This window comes from Calonectris borealis, chromosome 4 (genome assembly GCF_964195595.1).
Source record: "Calonectris borealis chromosome 4, bCalBor7.hap1.2, whole genome shotgun sequence".
In the NCBI taxonomy this organism is placed as follows: Eukaryota; Metazoa; Chordata; class Aves; order Procellariiformes; family Procellariidae; genus Calonectris; species Calonectris borealis.
Window position 1 is genome coordinate 56903240 of NC_134315.1, and position 24348 is coordinate 56927587.

The 24348-nt window shown below is 40.7% G+C and overlaps 2 protein-coding genes across 30 annotated transcripts in view; one reads left to right on the forward strand and one right to left on the reverse strand.

Moving 5' to 3' along the window:
* NFKB1 (nuclear factor kappa B subunit 1) overlaps nucleotides 1-13854 on the forward strand; it is a 61340-nt gene extending 47486 nt beyond the window's left edge. For 4 of the 5 annotated variants that reach the window (XM_075149628.1, XM_075149630.1, XM_075149625.1 and 1 more), the window contains 10 exons: nucleotides 171-312; nucleotides 3715-3829; nucleotides 5888-6089; nucleotides 7283-7452; nucleotides 8321-8423; nucleotides 9322-9446; nucleotides 10283-10349; nucleotides 10651-10823; nucleotides 10956-11133; nucleotides 12828-13854. In XM_075149628.1, the coding sequence (XP_075005729.1) occupies nucleotides 171-312; nucleotides 3715-3829; nucleotides 5888-6089; nucleotides 7283-7452; nucleotides 8321-8423; nucleotides 9322-9446; nucleotides 10283-10349; nucleotides 10651-10823; nucleotides 10956-11133; nucleotides 12828-13015 (1463 nt within the window). In that variant the 3' untranslated portion in view covers nucleotides 13016-13854. Of the gene's footprint in view, nucleotides 1-170; nucleotides 313-3714; nucleotides 3830-5887; nucleotides 6090-7282; nucleotides 7453-8320; nucleotides 8424-9321; nucleotides 9447-10282; nucleotides 10350-10650; nucleotides 10824-10955; nucleotides 11846-12827 lie in introns of those variants that run through there. The other variant, XM_075149626.1, reaches the window with a different exon arrangement.
* MANBA (mannosidase beta) overlaps nucleotides 7234-24348 on the reverse strand; it is a 61961-nt gene continuing 44846 nt past the window's right edge. For 8 of the 25 annotated variants that reach the window (XM_075149651.1, XM_075149650.1, XM_075149653.1 and 5 more), the window contains 7 exons: nucleotides 20731-22437; nucleotides 19664-19839; nucleotides 16965-17082; nucleotides 12256-12395; nucleotides 11499-11793; nucleotides 11255-11311; nucleotides 10549-11113 (listed from right to left, as the gene is read on the reverse strand). In XM_075149651.1, the coding sequence (XP_075005752.1) occupies nucleotides 22213-22437 (225 nt within the window). In that variant the 3' untranslated portion in view covers nucleotides 10549-11113; nucleotides 11255-11311; nucleotides 11499-11793; ... (2 more) ...; nucleotides 19664-19839; nucleotides 20731-22212. Of the gene's footprint in view, nucleotides 8484-10548; nucleotides 11114-11254; nucleotides 11965-12255; nucleotides 12396-12503; nucleotides 13470-14225; nucleotides 14321-16964; nucleotides 17083-19663; nucleotides 19935-20730; nucleotides 22438-24348 lie in introns of those variants that run through there. The other 17 variants (XM_075149634.1, XM_075149635.1, XM_075149632.1 and 14 more) reach the window with 17 other exon arrangements.

The window sequence follows — 24348 nt, forward strand, 5'->3', positions numbered from 1 at the left end:
CCCTCTATCCTTACCTCTCAGGAGTAATTGGCAGCCTATCTCAGTGAATCAGTAAATAATGCTTGATGGTCTGCACTTCATATTTCTTTGGCAGCACAAATGCCTGTCAAAAGAAGGTGGTGTTGCAAGGAAGACAACCAAACTGATGAAGACAAAACTTTGTGTTGCAGATGGTCTGTTCCTGGAGAAGGCCATGCAGCTTGCCAAGCGTCACTGCAATGCTCTCTTTGATTATGCTGTAACAGGAGATGTGAAGATGCTGTTGGCTGTTCAGCGCCATCTCACTGTTGTCCAGGATGATAATGGAGACAAGTAAGTTGGCCTATACTTACTGGGCTGAAAGCCATGGTTTTGATGGCAGAATGGTGTATCATAGAATCATAGAATCATTAAGGTTGGAAAAGACCTCTAAGATCATCGAGTCCAACCATCAACCCAACACCACCATACCCACTACACCATGTCCCTACACCATGTGTAGTCAATTTGTTCTGTCCCCTGCAGGTGCCAATCATGGATTGCAGCACTGCTGTAATCAAATAAATATCATTCTCCTTTGTGCTGTTTGGGAGAGGTACAGCTACGATTTAGACATTTTTGTTGCACTTGCAGAGAAGTCACTCACATCACAAAGTTCATTGATCCAGTGCCTGTCAGAAAGTAATCTGGTCATTGAGGGTATGTTGAGCATGTTGTGAGTTTGTTTGCCTTTTTTTACTTAAAATGTTGACTGAGCGTGAAGTGCTATGCTTGCATCATGATACACAGTTAATGGGGATACTCAGCTTTGTGCTGAAGGAAAGTGCCCTGCTTTTTATTCCATGCAAGTCCTTAAGTCTTCATAGGAAGCTTTTAAGTTGCAGATGTACTGGGAGACGTAGAAATAATAGCTGGAGGGTCCATGCTGCTTTTCTGCCATGGACACCAAGTTCTTCCCAGAGGATGGTATTTTGCTCTTTCTTACATCTGTACTGTACTGTTGTCTTCCAAGAGATTGCAGAGATGTTTGTGGCAGACTTGGCTGCTAATATTTGCTTATCAGTCCTTCAATAATGTGAGCTGGAGTAGAAATCCATTTTGTTCCTCTACTGTGTAGATTCTGTGGGACTCAGAGAGTGAAATACAGCGAGGAACTAATGATTAGTAGTTACTTGAAGCAAATTCAGTGGAAGTGGCTCTGAACACATGCAAAGATAATCTGTTGAATAAGCAAGTGACATTACCACATCCTTGCTTTTTAGCTGGCAGGCTTTGGGCAGGCCCTGTGCAATCACTTATGTTTTCTTAAATTGCAGTATTTTGTACAGTAGAAGCCATATAAGCCTTAAGGTGTGCAGCTAGATGGAAAATTACACGTGACTGACTCATGCTATCCCACTGTTCGATTACTCGGTGAGAGGCTACTACTTTCACTCCACTTTCAGTGAAAAAAGGTCTCAGATTACTGATAAAGAACTGCAAAATCAGAAATAGCTACTTTACTTGCTTTGCTTTTCAGTTGGCAACCTAATGTCTGCTTTGAGGAAAGTAGGAATATGAACAAGGCAGGAGCTAGCAACAAAATCTGCTAGCACTTTGGACAATACAGCTTTTGTGTTTTTAAAAAAAAAGCCGGGGGTAGAGGAGTATTGAGCAAGTAGGACCTGCATTTAAATATCAATAAGGTGCCCCTCAGATTTGGACTTGCAGGGCATTTCAACAAAGGCAAATACTTTTCAGAATGATGGTAAATGGTTGTTTTCTTCCCGGATCAAGAAGTACTTGCAAGTATGTGAGGCTCAAGCTCATGTTGCCTTTCCCCTGGGATGGATTTTAGACTGTGAGCATGTAATACATCTAAATTACTCTGCAGCTTTTTAACAAAACAAAGTTTTGGTGACTGTCTTCCAGCTCTCTTGCAGGAGCTGTTTTGTTGTTGTTTTGTTTTTTTTTTTAAAAAGGTCAAAATTAATAAATCAATTTCCCTAATTTTCACTTTAATCATTAAAATTATATGGCAAAAACGATAAAATTTTTGCTTAAGCCTTTAAAGAAATGTTGCTGTCAACAATTTTGCTCACCTTTCTTTCATCGAAGTAGTATGTAGGGAATGAAAATACCTTTAATGGCACCTGTGTTGTGTTTTGTGGCTTTGAGACAAAACACGTTAATCTGTGATTAGTGTGTATTTACCATGGGCGCTCAGTAGCACTGGCTGTTACTGAGTTTATTTATACCAGTACCACCGCTCTCCAGAAGCCTGACGGTATTACGGCACTCTGCCTCTGCAGCGGTGCTGAAATGCTTTTTTTGGTGTAGGACTGTTTAAGAAATGGAATTGACTGCCCTTTCATGGTCTAGTCAGCATGTCTTTACAGCATCACATGTAGTGGCAGGGTAAAATTAAAATACTTGCTACAGGAAAGAGAACTAAAGGCAGTAGAAAAGCAAATTTGTTTCTGAAGTGAGATTTGGAAATAAAATGTCAGCATGATAGAGCATAATAAGAAGCATCTACCAGAGAGCAGAGGAACAGCTCTTTTATGGTAGCGGTGGGACTGTTTGAACAGCACATGAGAGTTGAAGGAGGGAAAGTGCCATGGTACCACCTGTGGCAGTGTCCAGAACCAATAAAACAGGCCCTTCGAGGATGAGTTTGGTTTAGAAATCATATTTTTTTTCCCTTTTTAAAGTATCTTCTGGTTTTTAGTGCTCTCAGTCTCAATTTCAAGATGACTCTACACCCTGAATGACAAGGAACTTCTATTTTTCTGATGAAAGTGTAGATCTGAGTATATTCAGGTATTTCTGGAGCAGCATAACAAACACACCACATCTCCTATGTCCTGTGTGTCAGCAGCAATATGCTGAAAAGACGAGTCTAGAAGTTGGCCAGCATCTGTTAAGGGAGAGCTTGGCAAGATAGGCTTCAAAACAAAGGGCATGACTTTGAAATGAAGTCTCAAGGGAACAAGACAAATCGAGCTCTGTTGGAGAGGGGTGGTGGGATTCACAACCTGCTTTTTTCCTGGTTGTTTTGCAAGTACAGCTGTTCTGGCTGGTGGTGAAGGACCTGGCTCTGGAGAAGAGCATGGGAAAGGCCGTTGCATTAAGCCAGTAAAAGTGGTAAAGTGTCTTGCTATGCAGAGTCACTCCAGGTTTTTCCTTCGGCATGACGTCTCTGGCCACTGCTGCAAATCCTGTGGCTGTTAGTCACTGGCCCTGAGTCCTCAGTCAATTTACTGTTTGAAAGCAAAGAAAAGAAAAACCCACAGATCTGGGGAAACCCCCGAGGGAAAATCTGCTTTGGTGGCAGAGAGGCCTGTGGAAATTCTGAAGGAAGGTTTTGACAGCAAGAGGTGTTCATGTGCTGCATAATTCAAAACATGAAAAAACCAAAACAGCAAAGAATCTGGGGATTTCAAACAAATTCTGAAACAATTCTTTTGTGATACAAAGTTTGTATTTATTAGATGATTAGTTAAGTTATGCTCAGGACCAGCAAAAGCCATCCCGAGTTTGTTTCTATGATTAAAGGGTTAAACACAGTTACCTTCTGACTAGCTTTTTTTAATGTTGGGATTCATTTTAGGTGCTGATATTCAGTGCTGAAGTGCTAATAGTCAAGTGTTTATATCAGTTAGAATTCAATCAGGTCTACAATAAAACCTTAAAATTTTTATGATAAATTTGAAAATAATGAGAAATTGTTAATCTGTTTTTTGTTTGTTTCAGTGTCCTTCATTTAGCAATTATCCACCTTCATGCTGAGCTGGTGAAAAACCTCTTGGAAGTGATGCCTGATTTGAATTATAATGACATCATTAACATGAGAAATGACCTTTATCAGGTATGCTGTTGTGGTGATATAAGTGTTGTTGATTGTTCAGCCAGCAAAAAAGAAATTGCACAACTTACCATCTGTCTTCTTTTTCTTCTATTTGTTGGAACGAGCCCAGATCAGACTATAATGCAAACAAGTTTAGACACACAATGACATATTGTGAGGTGGTGGAGGAGCAAGAGCATGTTTTCACTGATTTAGTTCATAACTCCCCTTGATGTTAACAGAAACGTCTCCATGGTTAATCATAGAACAGGCCAAAAATACGAAATTCTTCAGTTCATGTCTTCATTATTTGGCTTCTCTCTTATTAAACCAGCGGTGTGGATTACAGTGTGCCAACTCTGGGCTCTTTCGACCTTTTTAACCTAGGATAACTCGGGATCATGAGTCAGTTACTGCGTCATCAGTTATCTGTAGGCATGTGGAAGCTGTAACAAACTGTGCCCTTCCTATAGCCCAGATGGTATTTGTGCCCATCACATGAGCACCAAAATTTCCCTTTCATTTTGAGATTCATATTATAGCAAAACAAAAAAAACCCCATCCCCATGTCTTTTACGTAGTAGGAAAAGAACTCTTAACTGCCAGGCACAATTCTGTCTCCTCAACTTCATCTATGACAGAGTCTGAGGTTTTTGTATTGTAACTCAGGCTTTAAAAAGAGCTGTGGAAGCCTGCCTGGAAAAGGCCTCTTTTCCACTGTGCCCACCATTCGGTTGTCCCACCAGCTGGACGTTACACGGCAGCACTCTGACATATGTGTCGTTTCTTTTGCTGTGAACAGTAAAGGCAGGATTTTATTCTATGCGGTGTTTGTTCTCTTTTGCGTTTCATTTTTATGCTCATATAAAGCAAGTTTGAAATGTGGAGGCTGATGAAAGCAAGCAGAAGATTCTGAGTTGAGTTCTGTGCCCTCTGTTTAACAGAAACAGGAAGCAAAGCTGTGTTCCGTACAAGAAATAAATCTCTAACTACCAGGACCTCTACAGCTGTTCCTACCTTCTACTTAAACCTTAAGCCACTGGTGGGAGGGAGTGTAGGCTTGGGCTAGGATTTTCCTTCTGTACAGGTACTCTGAAAGCTAAATCGTACATGTACCCTATAGATTCAGTAATTAATTGCAAATATGTTGACAAATGTATTGACAAACACAAGCTTACCGTACAGAGCTGGAGTTAGTCTTTTTTTATAGTCCTCTGTTAATATAAGGATAATGATATGGAGATGGAATCTTGTGCAATTTTTAGATTATTTTGATGTTGGAAATATGATTTCCCAAACCTTACTGGAATGCCTCACTGTTTAAACACACACATTTCTGAGTGTGTTCTACATGATGCTGTTCACTGGCCAGACTGTCAAGAATGCAGTATACAACTGACCTTTGGAAATACTGGAAACCTCTCGGCCTGAGAGCCCCTTGGTGCTGCACAAAAATGGAGAACATGCGAATAGAATCAGCTAGCTAGACCCATGCTGCGTAAATGCAGAGTTGTTCTGCACTTTGACAAATGCACAGAACAGCAAGATTTTCTTCTTTGCTGTGCAGAGTCATTTTGGGGGATAAGGAAATCCTAAATCCATGGCTGCACACCCCCTACTCAGGAGCAAAATTAAAGCATAGCTCAGTGTCAAAGGCAGATTTGAGCAGGCCCTGGGAAGTGCGGGTGCTCCCTCTGTGGCATGAACTTGTCTATGGGGCAGCTGGGAGCAGGGTTACAGTGTCTGAGGGCACAGGGGTTATCTCATTTCCCGAATCCCTCGCACCACAACTCTCAAATAGCCAGGTCAGTGCCCTGGCTTGTAAGAGTGGGCAACATCTTTGTTCCTCCCAAAGTCCGACTGCTGACACTGGCAAGGCAGCTTTTATTTCCAGTAAGTGGAAACCCTGCTTGTAGTATGCAGTAGAAAAAAATGTACACATATGCAAGCTTTTCATTCTGTTAGCTTTGAAGTGGAGTAACGTCTTCTCACGCTAGGAGCTTTTATGGGTTTAAGAGATTTCTGTAGAAGTGATGTAGCTGTGCTTATCTCCTCATGGCTTGCTTCTGTCACTTCTAGACCCCCTTGCACCTGGCAGTAATCACAAAGCAGGCAGAGGTGGTAGAAGACTTGCTGAAGGCTGGAGCAGATGTCAGCCTTCTGGATCGCCATGGTAATTCTGTCTTACATTTAGCTGCTACAGAAGGAGACGACAAGATTCTGAGTCTGCTCCTCAAGCATAAGAAGATATCTCCGATGGTCGACCTTTCCAATGGTGAAGGTATGGAAAGATAATGGCTGTATTTTACACTTACCTACTGGAGAAGCACACCTCAATTCCTGCCAACGCAGTGGTTTTACACAGGTAGATACAGACCTTGGAAATAGCATCTTTCCCCATTTTGCACATGCTGTCCTTGGCTTTTATATGCCTGCAGTCACAGAGGAGAGAACACAGACATGTAGGTTTTCTGGCTATACAGAACATAAAGATTGGTAATGGCCACGTGACACAGTATGGATTTGAAATTTTGTTACTGTATATTCTTTTTCATCTCACAAAACTTCAAGCACTGTGTTCCTCCTGAGATACCTTACGCAACCACTGTTTTTAAAAAAAAATCCCCCCAGAAGAAAATGTGTCTTCCTCTCTAGTGAATGGAATTCCCTCAAAAATAATTTCTGGACCAGTGTTAGGTTTCATATCTGGCACTTTGTGACCACACAGAATTAGAGCCTATCACATAACCACAAAGGCACAATTCTCCCATTTTTCAGTGGCACAGGTCATTTGAATTTAGTACTCCTAATAGATTGTAAAATGTCTGACCTAAAAATGTCATTATGGGAATCAAAAAACTGTGTTAAGTTCCTCAGAGAGAGGGGTTTTTTGTTTATTTCGTTTGGGGTGGGTGGTTGGTTGTTGGTTTTTTTAAATACGAGGCTTTATTATTCTCTTCTTGAGCTGGTGCAGGTAATCCTGAGGTGATAGGGCAGTGTGGTCTTACAGGAGCATGATACTAAAAACACCAATTATTCCCCAGAATGTTTCTATTAGAGATGTTCAGTAGCAGATGGGGCCAGTGCAGGGTATCTATTTGTTAAGTACCAAGATCCAGATTTTCTTTTTAAGGCTACTCTCCTTGAAGGCAAAGAGGTGCTCTAGATGAGCTTTTTAGTTCCTGCCTTCTTTTCCACCTTATAATTTGCTGATTTTTAAAAATTTTTTTTCATGCATGGCTTTGACTTGCCATCAATAACACAACTAGTTCCAATTTATGCACAAAGAACATTTTTATTAACACCATTTTCTAGTGTATAAGCAGGCAAAATAAATCGCTTGTGCTCAGATAACTGCAGTAACTGTTTTTTTTACAGTTCTCATAGATGCAGCCACTTCAAAACTCATTACTCTGATATTTCCGTATTTTTCAAATATTAATGCACATGATGGATGGGTTCTGTTTTGTGTAGGTCTCAGTGCAGTTCACATGGTGGTGATGGCAAATAGCATGTCCTGCCTCAAACAGCTGATTGCTGCTGGAGTTAATGTCAATGCTCAGGAACAAAAGTCTGGACGAACTGCATTGCATTTAGCTGTTGAACAGGAGAACATCCCTTTGGCAGGCTGCCTTTTGCTTGAGGTAAGGGCAGAATTTCTTTCTCCCAGGTCTTTTCACTTACATATTTAAAAACTCTTGAAAATCCTTAAGTGCTTCAGAGGAACGTAAGTAAGGGTTTTTTCCTGTTTATTGACTTGATTACTTAAATTGGTATTATGGCAAAATGATTGCTAATGTTATTCATTATTATTTGTTCAGCACTACTGGTGAACCTTTTGCCCAAGTTGAGGAATTTACAGTTTGTGACCCTGACCTGACCGCATATGCCATGTTTAATTTGCACTGAGTAATCCTGGCAGCCAATGAAACTGCTCATGAACAAGTTAATCGCTCCATCTTTGTGAAGCGGAATGTGTATACAGACGTGCATAGAGAGATAGTTGTGTATATCTATAAATATTTGTCTCATCTCTTTAACACCTTGATCCTAGTGTGCTTAATTCTACACACTCGCAGCTGGCTGTGGTAGCCCTCCTCGGGATCTGCGTAGGAATGTGCCACCAGCCTACCTGCTCTCCTGAAGAGCAGCAGGAAGGCAGACTTCTGTGCACACCAGTTCAGACGCCAAATGCCGCGGGTAATCAGATGGCAGAACTATCACATGGGATGCAAAGAGGCTTTTATCTACCTGACCTATTTGGGTTTCCATGCTGTGCCTCCTGCTGTAACACTGGAGCACACAACCACCATCTGTTCCTGCAGGCAGACAGTTGCAGTTACTTTCCAATTGCTTCTTTTCAGACAATGATTAGAGTTTTTATGCAAACGGGTGTGGAATGGTGCTTATTTGCACAAGAGCAGTGTTTACGCAGACATGCATAAACAGTCTCTGCAGCAGTATTGCATAGACGAGTAGCACTTTTCTTTTTGTCGTTCAATAAAAACTTAGGGTGATGCAGATGTGGACAGCACTACATATGATGGCACAACTCCTCTTCACATAGCAGCTGGAAGGGGCTCTACAAAATTGGCAGCAGTTCTCAAAGCAGCAGGTATGAAAATAGATATTTGCTGGAAAGTTTTCTTTCACAGTGGCAATTCAGGTTAGAAGGCTGCAAGCAGAAAACAATGTGCCAGTGAACTTGTTTAATGAGAGGAAGAAATCAGATGTTAAAAGCATGAAGGTTTGTTTTTCCTCAGGAAAGGCCTACTTTCAGGTGCTGTACTACTCTTTAGCACCATCTAATGGCTAAAAAAAGCAAATTATGTTAGTCAAGAAAAAAAATCTGAGGCAGTTTTTCGAGTATTTCTTTTGTAGTTTTTTATAGCTGAAGAAGCAGAGAAGAGACCTCATCACATAGTTGGGATAAGTGTTGGACTGCTTTAAAAACAAAAAAATAGGTCACCGAAACATGAGCTTGTTAGTGTCTCCTATTTCATATCACTGTGGAAGAGATAGCTTTGAATATTTATCGGAACATTTTTTCAATTGTATTGACCCTCAATACCTGATTTTTCTCCTTTGAAACAGAAATCCAAGCCTCCCATTGCTCTGGCTGTGTGCTTGGTCTTTTAATAATACCCACGCTTTCTCCGACACTATAAAAAGAAGCACCACACCATTGCTTCATCACACACATGCTACACTCTCTGTGAGCCAAGAATGGGACTGGAAGTCTGTTTGTATAATCATAGCCCTTTCTTCGGGCCCTAGCACTCTGCTTGTCGCTTTTTCCCTCTTTATAATGGAGAGTAGCATTATACAGGGATGTGACAGCATTTAACTTTAGTTGATAAAGTTATTTGCTGACTTAATATAAAATGTAATTTAGCTTGAGTGGCTAAATCAGCAGCTTTGCCATTCAGAACTTAGAATACATATTTCAAATATTGTTGAAAAGCAACCTGAAGCCTTCTCTTAGGAATTTTTTTTGCACACTTGTTTGCCAGGTGCAAATCCTCATGTTGAGAACTTTGAGCCATTGTTTGATCTAGACGATGTGAAAGATGATGAAGATGATGATGAAGGAATTGTGCCTGGAACGACACCACTGGATATGGCAGCCAACTGTGAGGTATGTGGTCTGGTTTTTTTAATAATAAATGATAGTTCAGCTCTCTCAGCCAACTCTTTTCACTGCATCCACAGTTATTTCAATGGTGACAAGCTACTAATTTGTCATCAAAAATTAAACTAGTTCAGCCACAAAAAAATCTCATGAAATAGCACTGGAAGAAAGCTCCACTTAACAGACTACTTCTACTAAACAGGAATGGCCAGGCACTTCTTGAAACAGTTGCACTACAGTCTTCAATATGCAAAAGTATTTAACTGGCTGGGCAGCTTGTGTTTGAAGGCCCATATTCAGAGTGAGACACTCTCTAGTGGGTTTCTTTGCTGCATGTTCTTCAGAATTGCAGAGTTTGTGCATAAGGAAAATACACTTTTGTGTCCTACCCAAACAGCGATTTAGTAGCTGAGTATGCGCAGTTGGTTTGGTGTGAGTGTAAGGTACAAACAGTCAGCATCTCGAATCACATGGAGCTGGGGAGTGATAATAGCCTTAGATGGAAAATCTAACCCAGGCTTTGTTTTAAATTACTAGTTGCAGACAGGCAATAACTCCTCACTTAGCCAGTGCTACTTATTTACTGCAAAGACTTCCTCTGTATCTTGAAAACAGTTGCCAGATGACTTAGCTAAAGGGCAAGGGAGATTAGCTTCTCAAGATTTCTCCCTCAAGTTTTGTACAGGTCTTTTACAGTATCTTTAGTCATACTGATCCTGGGACAGAAGAAACTGCCCATTTACAGATGGAATTAGGGCTTTACACAATACCACTGAGACTTGTCAAGGTAACGGACACTAACCAGCTTTTTGCTAAATATTGACTTTGATGTATTCTCTTAGGTGTATGACATACTAAATGGCAAACCCTATGAGTCAGCAGTGGTTTCGGAGGACTTACTGACACAAGGTAACACCTATAAAGACGACTTGACGATATCCCTCTAGTAATTGAGTACTGAAAGTGTACTTGCAGACGACATTGCCCTGCAATAGCTTGTAACTGAAACGGGGAGGGAGAAGAGCATGATTCTGTGCAGAGGGTGGGTCACGAGTGTACAAAGGAGTACATTTTCAATATCACAGCAATACATGAGTAAACACTGGGATTGATGGACACTAAAATACTCTTTAATTTGGCTTTTTTTCTGCTTAGAAATGAACTGGTGCATGATTTGTATAAATAATTAACATATTTCTCTGTTCCCCAGGACATTTGAGAGAGCTGAATGAAAGTTCCAAGATGCAGCTTTACAAACTATTGGAAGTACCTGATCCAAACAAAAACTGGTCCACTCTAGCACAAAAACTGGGTCTTGGCATACTTAATAATGCCTTCAGGTTGAGCCCTTCCCCATCAAAAACTCTGCTAGATAACTATGAGGTAATGTGCCTGTAACAAGTTATAAAGAACACACAGACATGTAGAGAATGTTGTCCTGCACGGTGAGACAGTGCAGCCCTTCTGTTTTGGCTAGCCTGGATGATGGTGAGCATCTGGTGTCTTCTCTCTTAGGTTTCTGGTGGTACAGTTCAAGAATTGATCGCTGCTTTGAGACAGATGGATCACACAGAAGCCATTGACATCATTCAGAAAGCACTATCCATCTCACAAAGCTCATCTCACCAGGAGGACAATACAGCAAAAGCTCTTCCATCATCATCACCACCCACCTTTGCAAATGGAGAGACAGGTAAAATTGACAGCAAAACATCAAGAACTTTATTTAAAACATTTTTTCAATTCTCCTCCCCCATCCCTTGGACTGCGGATAGATTGCATAGTTTCTTACACACAACACCTGAGATGCTTACCTGTTTCAGAAATATTTTACTGCAGTAGGACTTTCTCGTCGTAGACATTTGCTAGGCCTAGAAGAGAGGGGAACAATGGACCATTTGAATCAGTAGACCTGCATTACAGTATTGATTATACTGGCTCCCTTTTCTAAAACCAGACATCTGCCATTTACTGATGGTAACTCCTTGGATGTACTGGGGATAAGTTTCAAAAGATAAACTAGGGAATCGTCTCCCAGGCCTGTACAAGTGCCATTACCTTTTGACTTTTATTTTCCTCCCCCTCATATCTGGGTAAACAAAAATGTTTTGGATTCATAAACTTCTCAGTAAGACTTAATTGGTATTAAATTTCTCCTTCCACAATGTGTGGCACTCCGAAATGGCCCAGTGTTCTGAAGGCAGAGAAGTCGGGGATGGTTTAGGTTACAGGGCACCTCCAGCAGTCAGAGCAGGGCCCATGTAACGTTACATGAGGCTGCCTGTGTCATGTCCAGTTGAGTTTGGAACATCTTCAACAATGGAGGTCCTACGGTGGTTTTGGGCAGGGGACTCTATTAACAGAAAAACAGAGAAGGCAGTAAGTCATCAGGGATGTTCAGTCACTGCCTGGCCATGTAACAAAAACCTTTGTTTTTTCTTGATGCTCTGTTCAAACACCAGTAGTGCTGCCAGCACCCTAATGTGGAAATGTACACCCTACGTGGAAAATAGTGTAGATATTTCTGGAAAGAAAAAAGAAACAACACAGTAACTCCATCCTGGTCTAACATTGCCGGTTTACACTCTATAGAAAATTGTTTGTTCAGTCATGGAATGAACCTTCACACCTATCCAAAAGCATGCTTGTACACATATTGCCTCTTTAGATTAATCGTGAAGGGTACGAGGGGTTCTGCTGGTTTGCAACGTGAATGGACTGCATCATGTCATTTATTTTAAGAGTCGTTTAGAAAAATAACACTGAACTCTAATATGCTGACCACTGTTGTAGTCACACTGAGCCCGCATCATACCTTCAACTCAGATACAGTTCTCTTGCGGTCAGGCACTCCTTTTGTGGATCTTGCACAGATGACAGCTGCTGCTGACTTCCTCATATTTCAGGCTCACTTAGTAGATGAAAATTTTTCAAGTATTTGTCTTGAAAAGAAATCTGTGGGTGAAATAACATGAGGAAGTTTTAGGAGCCTTATTCTGGAGCTGTATACTTGCACAGAGTCTAGGAATCTGAGAACCAGAGAATGTTTTGCCCTGCTACTACCATGCTCAGGCAGACTCCTGACTCGTGTGGTGACAGCATTAGTGTCAGCAGAGCACCGGGCTTCTCATCCCATCCAGGCTCCAACTGCAGTTGATCTCTGCCAGCAGTGCATCAGATCACGTGCTTTGGTCAGCTGAAAACATTCAGCACAGCTCTTCCTATCATAATATCTAAAGTTAAAGTTATTTTCCATTAGAGGAGCTTTAACCTATTGGTTTGCATTCCGTAGGCTTTTCTGAAAGCAACATTACTGAATGAACATTACTGAATTCATTACTGAATGAACACAAGTGATAATGTATTTCCCTTTTCTCTCTCCCTCAGGCGAGCTTTATAATAGCAAATTTCAAGACAACGAAAGCGTGTGTGACAGTGGTGTGGAGACCTCCTTCCGCAAACTGAGCTTTACTTACTCAGACTCTCTGAGCAGCAAGTCATCCGTAACACTTAGCAAAATGACCCTGGGCTATGGACATGAAAGTTCAGTGCAAAGCAATTATATAGCCAACTAGTAATATTTGATTAGCAATATGCAGTTACAGGAACAAACATGACATTTAAAATTACATCGGTGTCATCCTGGCCAGAGGGAAGTGAATTCACAACCAAAAGCTCACCGGGGGAACCATACGCAAACCTGAACCAATGGCGACTTCAGCATGCGACTCCTAGCTATTGCTTCCTTCCTCAAGTACATTTAATTTTTTAAATTTACAAGCCATATACAATAACTAGGGCCCTACTGCTGCATTAATACACAGGACTGGACACTGTGAATGAATGACTGAGCTTTTCTGGTTTGCGAGGATTTTCTTTTATAGATGAAAGTCACTCCTTGTTAATGCATAATACCAACTCATTTAATAAAAAGAGGTAAGGCATACAGAGCAATCAAAGGATACAGTTTCTAGCTGCTCTCTTGATAATTTTTGCAGCACAGTTGCATGAAAAAAGCTCATAAAATAGCTGGCAAAGAAAAATCATTACTTTAATCACGACAACTCAGAGAGAAAAGAGAATCCTAAAAAAAAGAATCTTGTATATTTCAAATAACATATTTAAACTTAACTTTGGTGCCTCTTATTAAAAAAATTTTTCAAGTTTGGCATTTTGCTATTTGTAAATAGTTTTTTTTTTTTATATCTGTTCCTTTAAAAAAAAAAGTGTGCTTTTTAAATGCTTATTTTTATTTTACTTTTATAATAAAACCCCAAAATGAAATCTCTTGTCTATACCTGCTGTAATTTTTACATATCTTTCAAGTAGAGTTATTGAAGATTTATCGTTTTAGGCATTGATACAAAATTATGCTGATTTCCAAGTACTAAAATAAATAAAGGGTTGCAAGCCACCTGTTTTAAAGCTGAAGCACCATTTATGGTGGGAGACCAGGAGCATCAGCTACTGCTGAGCAGCTGTGCTTTGCGTGTGCTTTGGAACTAAAGCCTCTGACTCATGGTCTCTTTTAGTTCTTGTCTCATAATTACGGCAGCAGAGAATCATTTACACCAAAACCAACTATTTAGCATCTCAGCAAAACTCTGATGAGACAGTCATTCTTTGGGCTATCTAGAAACTCCTCTAATAACTATGTTCCTGAGCAGTATTTCTTCTTGTTGCACGTTAATTCTGAGATGGTGAGTGTAACTGTTACAGATGTTGGCTCTACTATGAATACAGATACCAGATTTCATTATGAAAATGCAATGAGCAGCATCATACCATTGTCACTCACGTGTAGCCAGTTTTCTTGGCACAAAAATGAAGATTGACAGTGGTATTTTTGGCTCAGCTCAGTCTTCAGTAACCTAGTGTCACTCCAGAGAAAAATGAATCAAGATAAACCTTGAGAATTGTTAGGTTTACAGCAGTATTTGCTGTAATGAATTAAACCATGAGTAATGAAAAAAAAAACCAACTATGAAATAGTTTTATATCCTGAATAATATCCAGCTGAATTACTGAGTACGTTAATTACTTCCAGAGAAACAAGACACGTAATAGTAAAAACGCCTTCCTTTCAGTTATTGTATGTATAACCTACATATGCAGCGTCAAAGGTGTATGGATTTTTGTTCAGTTAATGTACTTGTCCAGTGTTCTCTTTGCATTCCAGCTCTAACAGAAACAGGCAAAGGTTCTCATATTCTGGGGATGGAGGAGCGTTTTGAGCCCTAGCAGAGCTGCTGTCTGAGTGAAATGCACTTCCGCTGCCACAGAATTTCCAGCGCAGCTCAGGGGGCTGGCAGAGACTTTTATTGAGGTTTCTACAATCTTGCAGGTGACCAGGGCATCGTGGCTGCTGATTCACACCTTTTAGCCTTATTTCTGACCAGCTCTTCTTTTAAACCACCAGAAGACACCTCGGTCTGTATTTCCTTAAGCACTTCATGACCAAAATGCTGCATAATAGCTAATCATCAGGTTAGTGATCATGCAAGGAACAGCAGGACATCTCCCCTAGCCCTTGTGTATTCAAGTGCTTTAAATGGCAGTCTGGTGGCTTCTTTCCTTGCAGCATCTCAGTTTCAGTCTATTTAACAAAAGAGGCTTTGGTCTTTCCCCACCCCCACCCCTTGTTTAGAAATAGAAAAATATTAATTTAAAAGTATTATCACTAATTCAAACAGGAATGCTAAATTTTTACAGTTGAGTCACATAATAGGACAACTTTTCCCATCTGCATTAACCCTTAGCATCTTAAGTATGTGCTGCAGGCATGCCACACAGTTTGTCAGAACTAGGCGAGAGTAGGAGGTAGAACACACCAGCTAGTGTAGGACACAGTACAGAAAGCGGCATGACATCTAGTAGGAGACATGTCTTCTTGTGTGGTTCCCATTTGGCAGAGCAAACCTACTGGAAAGCCTAGTGTTTACCTCAAGCAGCTCAATTAAAAGAAAATGCTAAAACACACAGCTTTACTCTTTCTGCTTTACATCTTTTTTCTTAGTAGGTGGTCATCCTGTACAGGGCATGCTGATTCTTGTACTGCTGGCACCTGGGAGAAGGTCAGGCTCCTTACAGGTATGAGGATGAAGGCAACATACAGAGGAACCAGGCTTAGCAAGAGAAAGCGTAAGCAATGCAGACAAGTCTTAACAGAAACATTTAAAGCAGATGTATTCTTCCTAACAGGTAACTGTCAAGATATGTGCCTCATCATCATACCTGCTCACCTCAGACACAGATTGAGCCTTACACCTCCTTGCCCAGAAAGGAAGTGCCATTCCTATTTCACAAGTGTGATAGAATAAACTAAAATTCCTGCAGGAACCCAGGAATTCGCTGCCCAAGAGCTCCTGTCTACACCTGGCTTATAGAGAGAAACCTCTCTCACTTAACTGCTAAAGAGTCTTACACTGTCATTCAGCACAGTAAGTTAGCATGGACCTCACTACACCTTATAGCACAGGATATTGTCCCCATTCTATTCCATATTACTTCTGAGGAAACAAAACTGAGAAGGGTATTATTCACTAAGTTCTCAAAAGTCAGGAATAAGTTGGGGTTTTTCAAGATCATGCATGAACAGCAAGTTTCTGGAGTTAAATTTTTTCCATTAGAAGTTTTAGGTAAACTTCCCCAGCCAGCTGTCAATCTCTTACTTACTCAGAGCAGGGCATCGCTGCACTGTGGCTGGATGAACAGAAGTACTGACTAGGCCCACGCCACAGTGGGCTCTTCTAACGCACGGCATCGTACTGTAGGAAGCCTGGTGCATGTTTTCATTAGCAATTAAAGTACTGAGGCTGGAGGTATGGTCAAAAAGCAACAACCTCAAACTGATCCTTAAAAGATGGTTTCTGAGTGCTAGTCACGCTTCCTGTCGCTTTGACAGTGACTGCACAGATTTATCTGGAAACACTTGCAATATTCAACTGGATCAATATTAAAATAAGAAAGGTTATTAATTAAGCTTTTTTCCCCCTGGAATGTAGAGAGGTGTAAACTTTGGGCATCCTCAGTCAAGTTTAGTATTAAATTTTAAATTAATTACAGTGAGGATCAAAATCTGAAACTCTAAACTCTAAACTTAAACTGCACTTGCAGTAATTGGAACTTGCTACATTATTTTGCTACTGTACTGCAGTAATAAATGCCAGAAACTTGTGGAATGCAGCTGAAGTAAGTTGTGACAACAGACCACCACATTTGATGTAAAAAGGATTATTCAGAAACTTAAACTGCCCTTGATTTTAGATTGGCTGCCATAGCTGTAAGTTTCTGGTGTCATCCTGGGATGCATTTACAAACTTGGAAATCAATGTGATAGTAGGAAGTTCTAGGCAGCATTCTGAGATTTTGTGGACTGCAGGAAGGATAAGAATCTTACCTTTTCTGGGCAAGTGAAGTGCTGTTTTCCTACATTTAAGGAAGAAAAGACTCTCCTCGCTCCCTCCAACTAAGTGAGAGGAATGGCGGTGCCCATTAGCTCAGGGTGCAATGGTCAATACTCGCCCACCATCCACAGCTTTCAGCTCTTCTGGAGCACACGATCATCTCTTACAATAGAGCAGTTCTGGAGTAACTGCCAAAGGCACGATCCAAACTTTTCTTGGCTTCAAAATTCCTACAGCTACAGGCAAAAGACAGCACAAGTTAATTACCTAGGAGTTGCTTTTCTGTATTCAGGATTATGAAGCAGTCTGATGCCCTGCTTAAAGCTAGACTGTAGTACGTACATTATTCAAAGCCTGTAGAAGTTTCCCCGAGGACTCATTTAAAAGCAACTGCTATAGAAATTTTTCAGCCATCCATTTACCCCGGCTATTTTTGCAATACAGAAGAGCACTAGCAGATCAGTGGACTTCATTACACACTGCAAGGGAAAACACTTGTGACCGACTTAACATCAGTTAACCTGTGGCCTGCAACAGCACTTGCCAACATTCCAGTTGAGTCAGCACACACACGTGCTCACGTGCACACGCATAGAGTAGTATCATGCCCTCTGGGCTAGCTAATACAACAACGTTTGCCAGAAAGAGTGGAGACAACTAATGCCTCACTTCTTTCAGATGTGCAATCACCTCAGTATCTTCTTGTCTTCAGCATCCCAGGCAAGAAACTCTACATTTAGCTACAGTACATACCAAAATCTGTGGCTAGAGCACTTCCAGATGGGTAGCAGATGGCTACATACACAAACTACATCACTGTCCTAACACTGGGCCTGCTTCTTCATGGAAGCTCCTCTGCTATCCTCAGCTCCTCACCAGTGATCAGGCTGGGCAACCCAGCTACAGCTTCCTACCATCCTACCAGTACCATGGAACAACTCTTAACAAGAGATCAAGCTTTCCACTCTTTCTTTCACAGGAAACCACCTGAGGGCTGGCTCACACCATTGCTCCTTTACAGTTGTTGGGGAAATGAGCTGAAGCTTAAATCCTGGTATATCACATGCTAGTTGGTAAGACAGAATCACAGGGCCAGCATGCCAGAGTATTACTATCTAGCTTATTTACAACAGGCAAAGGAGGACTGCTACAACACGAGAAGAGAGAGAAGCTGCAATGCTGGTGACCACAATGTCTGCAAAGAGATATCAGAGGCCAGCATTTAAGGTTTTGATTTTTCACCACCATGAAAAAGGATTGAAACTTTCAGCTCCTGCATCTGGCAACAGCGTGCTTCCCCACCAGGCCAACAGCATGACAAGACCACGCTTGTTCTTATTTAGAGCTCCTGTTCTGGATCACCCAACCCCCCACTGGGCCATAGAGCCTGGCTCGATCCACAGGCCAGCAGTTCCAATACGCAAGGGTAACGTCCCTTCTACCACAGCCACTCCCTTCAACAGAGTCAACCGGGTCCCCAGCCAGCCACGAAGTAAAAAAGCTACGCAAAGAAAGAGCAATACTGAACCACTTTGCACTCACAGAGCCCATCAAGAAATCTCAAGCAGACCCCCAAGAACAGGTCCTGGCAAGCAAGCAGACTCACCACCTTCCTCCTGACTAGTCCTCAGGGTGTTGTCTCCCTTCGTGCTGCAGCATGTTTCCTTTGCTGTAGTGGCCTAGACCAAAGACACCTCTATTTTGGCTACGTTGCACACTAACAATCAAAACTGACATTTACAGGTCTTTACTAACTGACTCTACTTCCTACAGTAAATGACCTTTCCTCAATGTTGGCAGGGAGAAAACCAAGTAATTTTAAGGTTCTGTATTTTTCACTTAAATTTGTTTTTCCACCCTCATTAAACTAAATTGGGGCTTTCATTTCGCTATCTTGTAACATCTGACTGGAAAGAAGAGTTATGTAAACCCAATTCTTTGACTGGAACATGTCCTTAAACATTCAAACCACAAGTTCCTGGATGACTCAACTTACCCCCCTCAGAGGGTAAGAAAGAAAACTGGAAAAACTGTGATTCTGACAACATAAAGGCTGGCTTGTAAACTACAAAACTGAACTGTCCTTTACTGAGAATAAGAAACTCACTGGCCTGTTCCTCTGCACCTGACACTGCTACAGATAACTGAAGTGGTCTCTGCTACACATCTCCAAAATGAAAAGGGATAGAAGTAAAAGTACTGAACAAATACATGCCTCTATAAGGCAGAAAAATTGTCCAGGCCCCAAGGTATGCAAACAGCAGGTAACAACAGAGACTAACAAAGAGCTATGAACACTTAGAGAAGAACTTTAGGTACATTCACATGCTTCTTTCCTGGAAAAGATGTAGAAGAACTTGGAAAAGCTTTCAAGGAAGTGCTGCAGTAAACTGCAGCAAAATAAGTCTTCCTTGTGTGGCAGAAAGTACCAATAAAGAGGTCCCCTCTAAAGCTCAAAATAGTCTCTGCAGGTCCTGAATGGGTTCAGAGCCAAATCTCTGCCAGAGACCAGTTTTAGGACAACGAATTAGCCAATGCTATACAGCTTTACTTCCAAAACCTTCTCTCAAGTTCTGTTTTGGAAGGGAATTTGTTATGGCTCCTGCTGAGGGGAACTTTGCTGCATTTGCCATCTGTGGAGAACAGCCCGGAGGGAGCCCGGAAGCAAACAAAGGCCATCAAGCACAAGCAAACCCAGTGATCCCTTGAACAAAACATTACAAGGCTCCACCCTGAAAGAATACTGATGAGGCCGTTCCCCTCTACTGTTGCCACCAATAATTTAATGACACTGAGGACAAGCACCATGACACTTACCAAATGTTCTTCCTAACGCTTCTGCTGCTGATCCCTAGTCCATCAGATACAACTGGCAATACAGGTGCTGCCGAGTAGCTGCAACAACACTCAGATGGCTACAGATGGATGTGTCAGTAGGAGTGATGGATACTCTGAAGATCTCTTTACTGTTGCATTCCTATCTTTGCCCTGATCTGAGACAAAGGCAGAACAATGTAACCAGGTATAGCACAGTATGCAACGGCAAAAGTCCCAAGCGGAAATGCCAAGGTACATGTTACAGCCACTGCTGCACGGGGGAGAGAAGAAAATAGCATCTATAAATACATACCTGCTACAACACCAGGAAAACAAAAGAACATACTAAGGGTATTAAGAGAATAATGGAAGTGAACCTCCCCCATTAAATTCTGTTTTGAGCTTAAGCATTTGGTTTGAGCAATTGCTAATCTTTCATAACAGCACCTAGTGCTGAATTAAAGCTTTCCAGTGAGAAAGAATGGACCCACTCTTTAGGGAGCTTCTGACCTTCAAAAATAACAATAATTTTAAAATTGTTTGAACCTTTTAATGCTAATCTGGTAATCACAGAAAGCAACAGCAAAAAAAAAAATTTTGTAAAAGAATGCTCTTCTGCATAACGGTGCTGATGGGCATTAGTTGCATAGCCACTTCATCAATTATCGATCATGTACCACATCATTTCTTTCATGATTTTGCCTAAAATTCCTGACAGGCTAAAAAAGGTCACAGTTATCCAAATTCATGGTTTATGGCTTCTAGCAATCCAAAAGCTCTTCTCTATATCTCTGAAACTTCACTCATATCCTGAGATGCACTAAGAACAAATATCATTAACCTTCAGATGGTCCTCTTGGTTATCTTTGAAACAAGTAATTCTGTCAAAGTTTTATTTATTTAATACTACTAAGTATTTTAAATTCTATCTAGATGTTGCTGGAAGAGACATTTCTACATCAATGTAAGAGAAAAACATCAACCAACCTGCCCTCTTCTTAATACACTGCAGCAATATTTATTAATCATATTTATTCCATATTTTCTCCATGTTTTTTCATCCTTACCTTATATTGACTCTATTGCTGCTTTGATTCCACTTTGATTCCAGGACACTGAAAAAAACTGAAGGATTTTTCTTGTATTGTTGGCCCAGGACGCCTCTTGGATAACTTTTAAATTTCTTTATCAATGTCTGCATTTTCTAACTGTTAAGTTTTATTCATTACTATCATTTTCCTTATTTATTTTATATAACCTATAAACATTGCAGATACATATACATATTTTGATTGCTTTCATGTTTTCTTTCAACTAGGACAAGCTTTGAATCAGAGGAGCCCTCCCATGCAGCTGCCGTTAGCTGTTTTGGTGACCTAATAAAGCATTTGTAAGTAAGTTCCATTTACCATTTCCCTTTAATCTTTAAGTTTTTCCTCTTGCTCAGGAGTATGTCAGTTTTGGTTAACGCCCAATTCAAAAAGCACCAGAGATCGTCGAGCATCAGTATGCTTATCTCTTTGCCCATTAAAACTGTGATCACTGCAAGAAAACAACTCCCGGTTCCAACTTCGGCACAGCTCTGTGGCCTGGATTTCCGGACAGCCAAATCCTCAGGCTTTCAGCTCCACAGGCTACGGCAGCCCCCCATGCTGAAGCAAGCTTTTTTTTTTTGTACAAATGCCAAAGTGAGATGATATTTCTATGGGAAACCTAAACATTTTAAAAACAACATACTCGAAAACAGAATAGAAGGTGAAGCACCATTACTTTGTATGGACTAAGGAGTTCAATGTGCCACCAGAGCTAATCATGAGTCAACAGTGTCTTCTATGGGAACCCACACACAAAGAAGCAAAATTAAGATGTTGAGGTTTTGTATTTTAAGATGTTGATGTCTGTATTTTAAAGGTAGCGTGCATGCACACAAAAACACAACAAACCAGAATTATGACAATTTGCTTGATAAACAAACTAAGCCAACTCTTCTTCTGGAAGGAGAGGAAGATCAGTGTGGAGCACAGGGCCACTCGTGAGGAATGCCAGGGGGTAACAGAATGGCTGCGCAGCAATGCCTGAGCGAGAACAGCAGCCCCTGCACTATGCATCAACTAGAGAAAAAGCAGTCACTTGTAACTCTGTGGTCATCTCACATGACCATTTCTTCTCTGTACTGCCTCCTTTCTCTTTGCACCTTTGGTCAACTCTTCTCCCCATTCCTTTTCCCACAACCCAGTAATTCATCTCCTGTGAACTGGAGAGCTCAGACCAGCTCTCCTGCACCAACTCACCCCTTCTATTTTATACATGGGATATATTTTTCCAATTACCTGAGAAAGCCTTATTTTCAATGCACCAGATATATTATATGCAAGCTTTGCTGTTGGTATCTTTACATTGAAGACCAGCAGTTAAAATTCACACATGTCAGGAATAAACAGTATGTTCTCCAGTCAGCTCAAATTGTACATCACTTCAACTTTAGTAAAATTCTTCTAATTTTTTCCTCTTCCTGTTTCACTCCTTATCTAGAAGGAAATGAAGTATCCTTAGACAATGTCCACCAGAGAGGTCAAGGTTAGTGACTCTTCTAGTTCTTCAACACTGGTAGGTTCCCAAGGATAAAACACAACCACTTTCTTCTTTTCGGTCATGAGGAAACCATTATCACTAAATCTGCCTTTTATACTCCCTACATCCAGAGAAACAAAAGGAGCAATTGCAGTGGTCTGAAGAACAAATACATAAATGTCATCTTGTTGGGATACAGAGGCCTGGAAGAGAAATAAATAAATAAATGAATGAAAATATACATGTTAAATAAGAACCCAGTTACACCCAAACTGGGGAAGACCTGCATGTCGGTAAAACAGACAGAACAACCACATTTGATCAAAATTACTATTCTCTTATGGAAATCTCTTCTGGAACAAAAGCTCAAACCAACAGGATTCATATGCAAGAATCACGAAAAAACTGCAAATGTTATTATAGCCTTCCTACAGAATACTAAAGATTGTGGAAAAATGCCATGAAGTGTTATCACTCTACCATCTTCTTACAAAGATAACTGAATAAATGGTAATCTGACTTGTACCTAGTACTGGTATCCTATACTTACTGCAGTGAAAGAGATTTGTCCTTTCACCAACACACTTCACTCAATCTATAAATTCACAACTACTAAAGTAGCTGGCCTTTCCAATTACATCAGTAATAGAAATACACAGAAGCAAAAGATGGTAAAAATGACAGTAACACAGGAGGTCACCTCATCTTAATGGAACATGGCAGTGAAGTCCTTGCACTACATTTAGAAGGCAACTATGTTGTGAAATATCAGGACAAGGTATAATGTTTTGTATTAAATTCTATCAGTAGTTAATCTCAGAGAGGCTTAAAAACACAACCAGGATGCATTTTTATGCAGCACTCCCCATTCACCATCATGAAATATGCTACAACATTTTCAAATACCAATTAACTATATATATAAAGCAGACAAATTATGTTAAGTGCAGAAATTACATCCCGCTTACAAGAAAAACACCACTATTCATTTTTAAGAAAAAGCACACATCCTTTACATTTTGTGTTTTCTGAACTAAAGTCTTCATGTCTTTAAAACCAATGCTATGAAGAGTAGCACTTGGATTAGCAATGTATTTGAAAGTCTTGTTAGTTTATTAGTAACTATGTATAGAAGCACCAGCTTCTCACAAAACAGAATGATTTTTTAAATCAGAGCTGCATACTTTCTTAAAATAACCACTTTGCATTTATCCTTGCTAGCTGTCCGTATTAGTTAGTACTGCAGAGACAACACAGCCGTGGGAAAAAGGAGTGAAATTTCCCAACGATGCTCCAGTTGCAGAACTTTTATTTTTGATTATGTCATCCACCAAAAAAACCAGCATGACTCAAACTCCAGATTGTGCCACCAGCTGAAAAAAAAGAAATAAAAACGGGCTGATTTCTTTCCTTTGTATACTCAGGAGGCAGGCCATGCTGAGGTAAGAGATAAGAGGGGAAAAATCTGGCCCATTTTCTTTTTTGTAAAGCAATTATGCTGGTCCAGATTCAAAGAGATTGAAGACCTCTATTCTCCCCTTGTTTAGTTTAGCTCTAAAGAGCAAAGCTGCAGTTTGGAAGCCAAATGTGAGAATGCACAGGTCCCCCATCCTGCCAATCTGCTGATTAAGAATTTTGCAATAAGATTTATATGCTAAGAAGTGAGGCTTAACAAGATGTGTGTACACACACACAGAGCACGCTTGCTCTCTCTATACAGAGCACGCTTGCTAGGAGTGGAAGAAATCTAGGGAAAAGCAGCAAATGGACTAAATGACAGCATTATACAACATGGATGCTTTTTGTGCCTGTTCAGGAGACGGACACACTTGCCAGATATTAAGAAATAATCACTATTACGCAAATCAGAACCCTTAGCTGGAGGGCAAAGATTTGCAGAAGGAGGAAAGGAGCATGCAATATTGCATGTTAGCAATGGTACTGATCTGAGAATTTGAGCACTTCAAGAGGAAATACTGCTGACAATAATGCACTCCACGCTCAACTGAACTAGCATCACCTAGTACTAACAAACAGTACTGTCTGCAAGCCAAAACACTTGCCATGATGCTATTTGCTATCTAGGGACAAAAATAATGACAAGAGCAATGCAG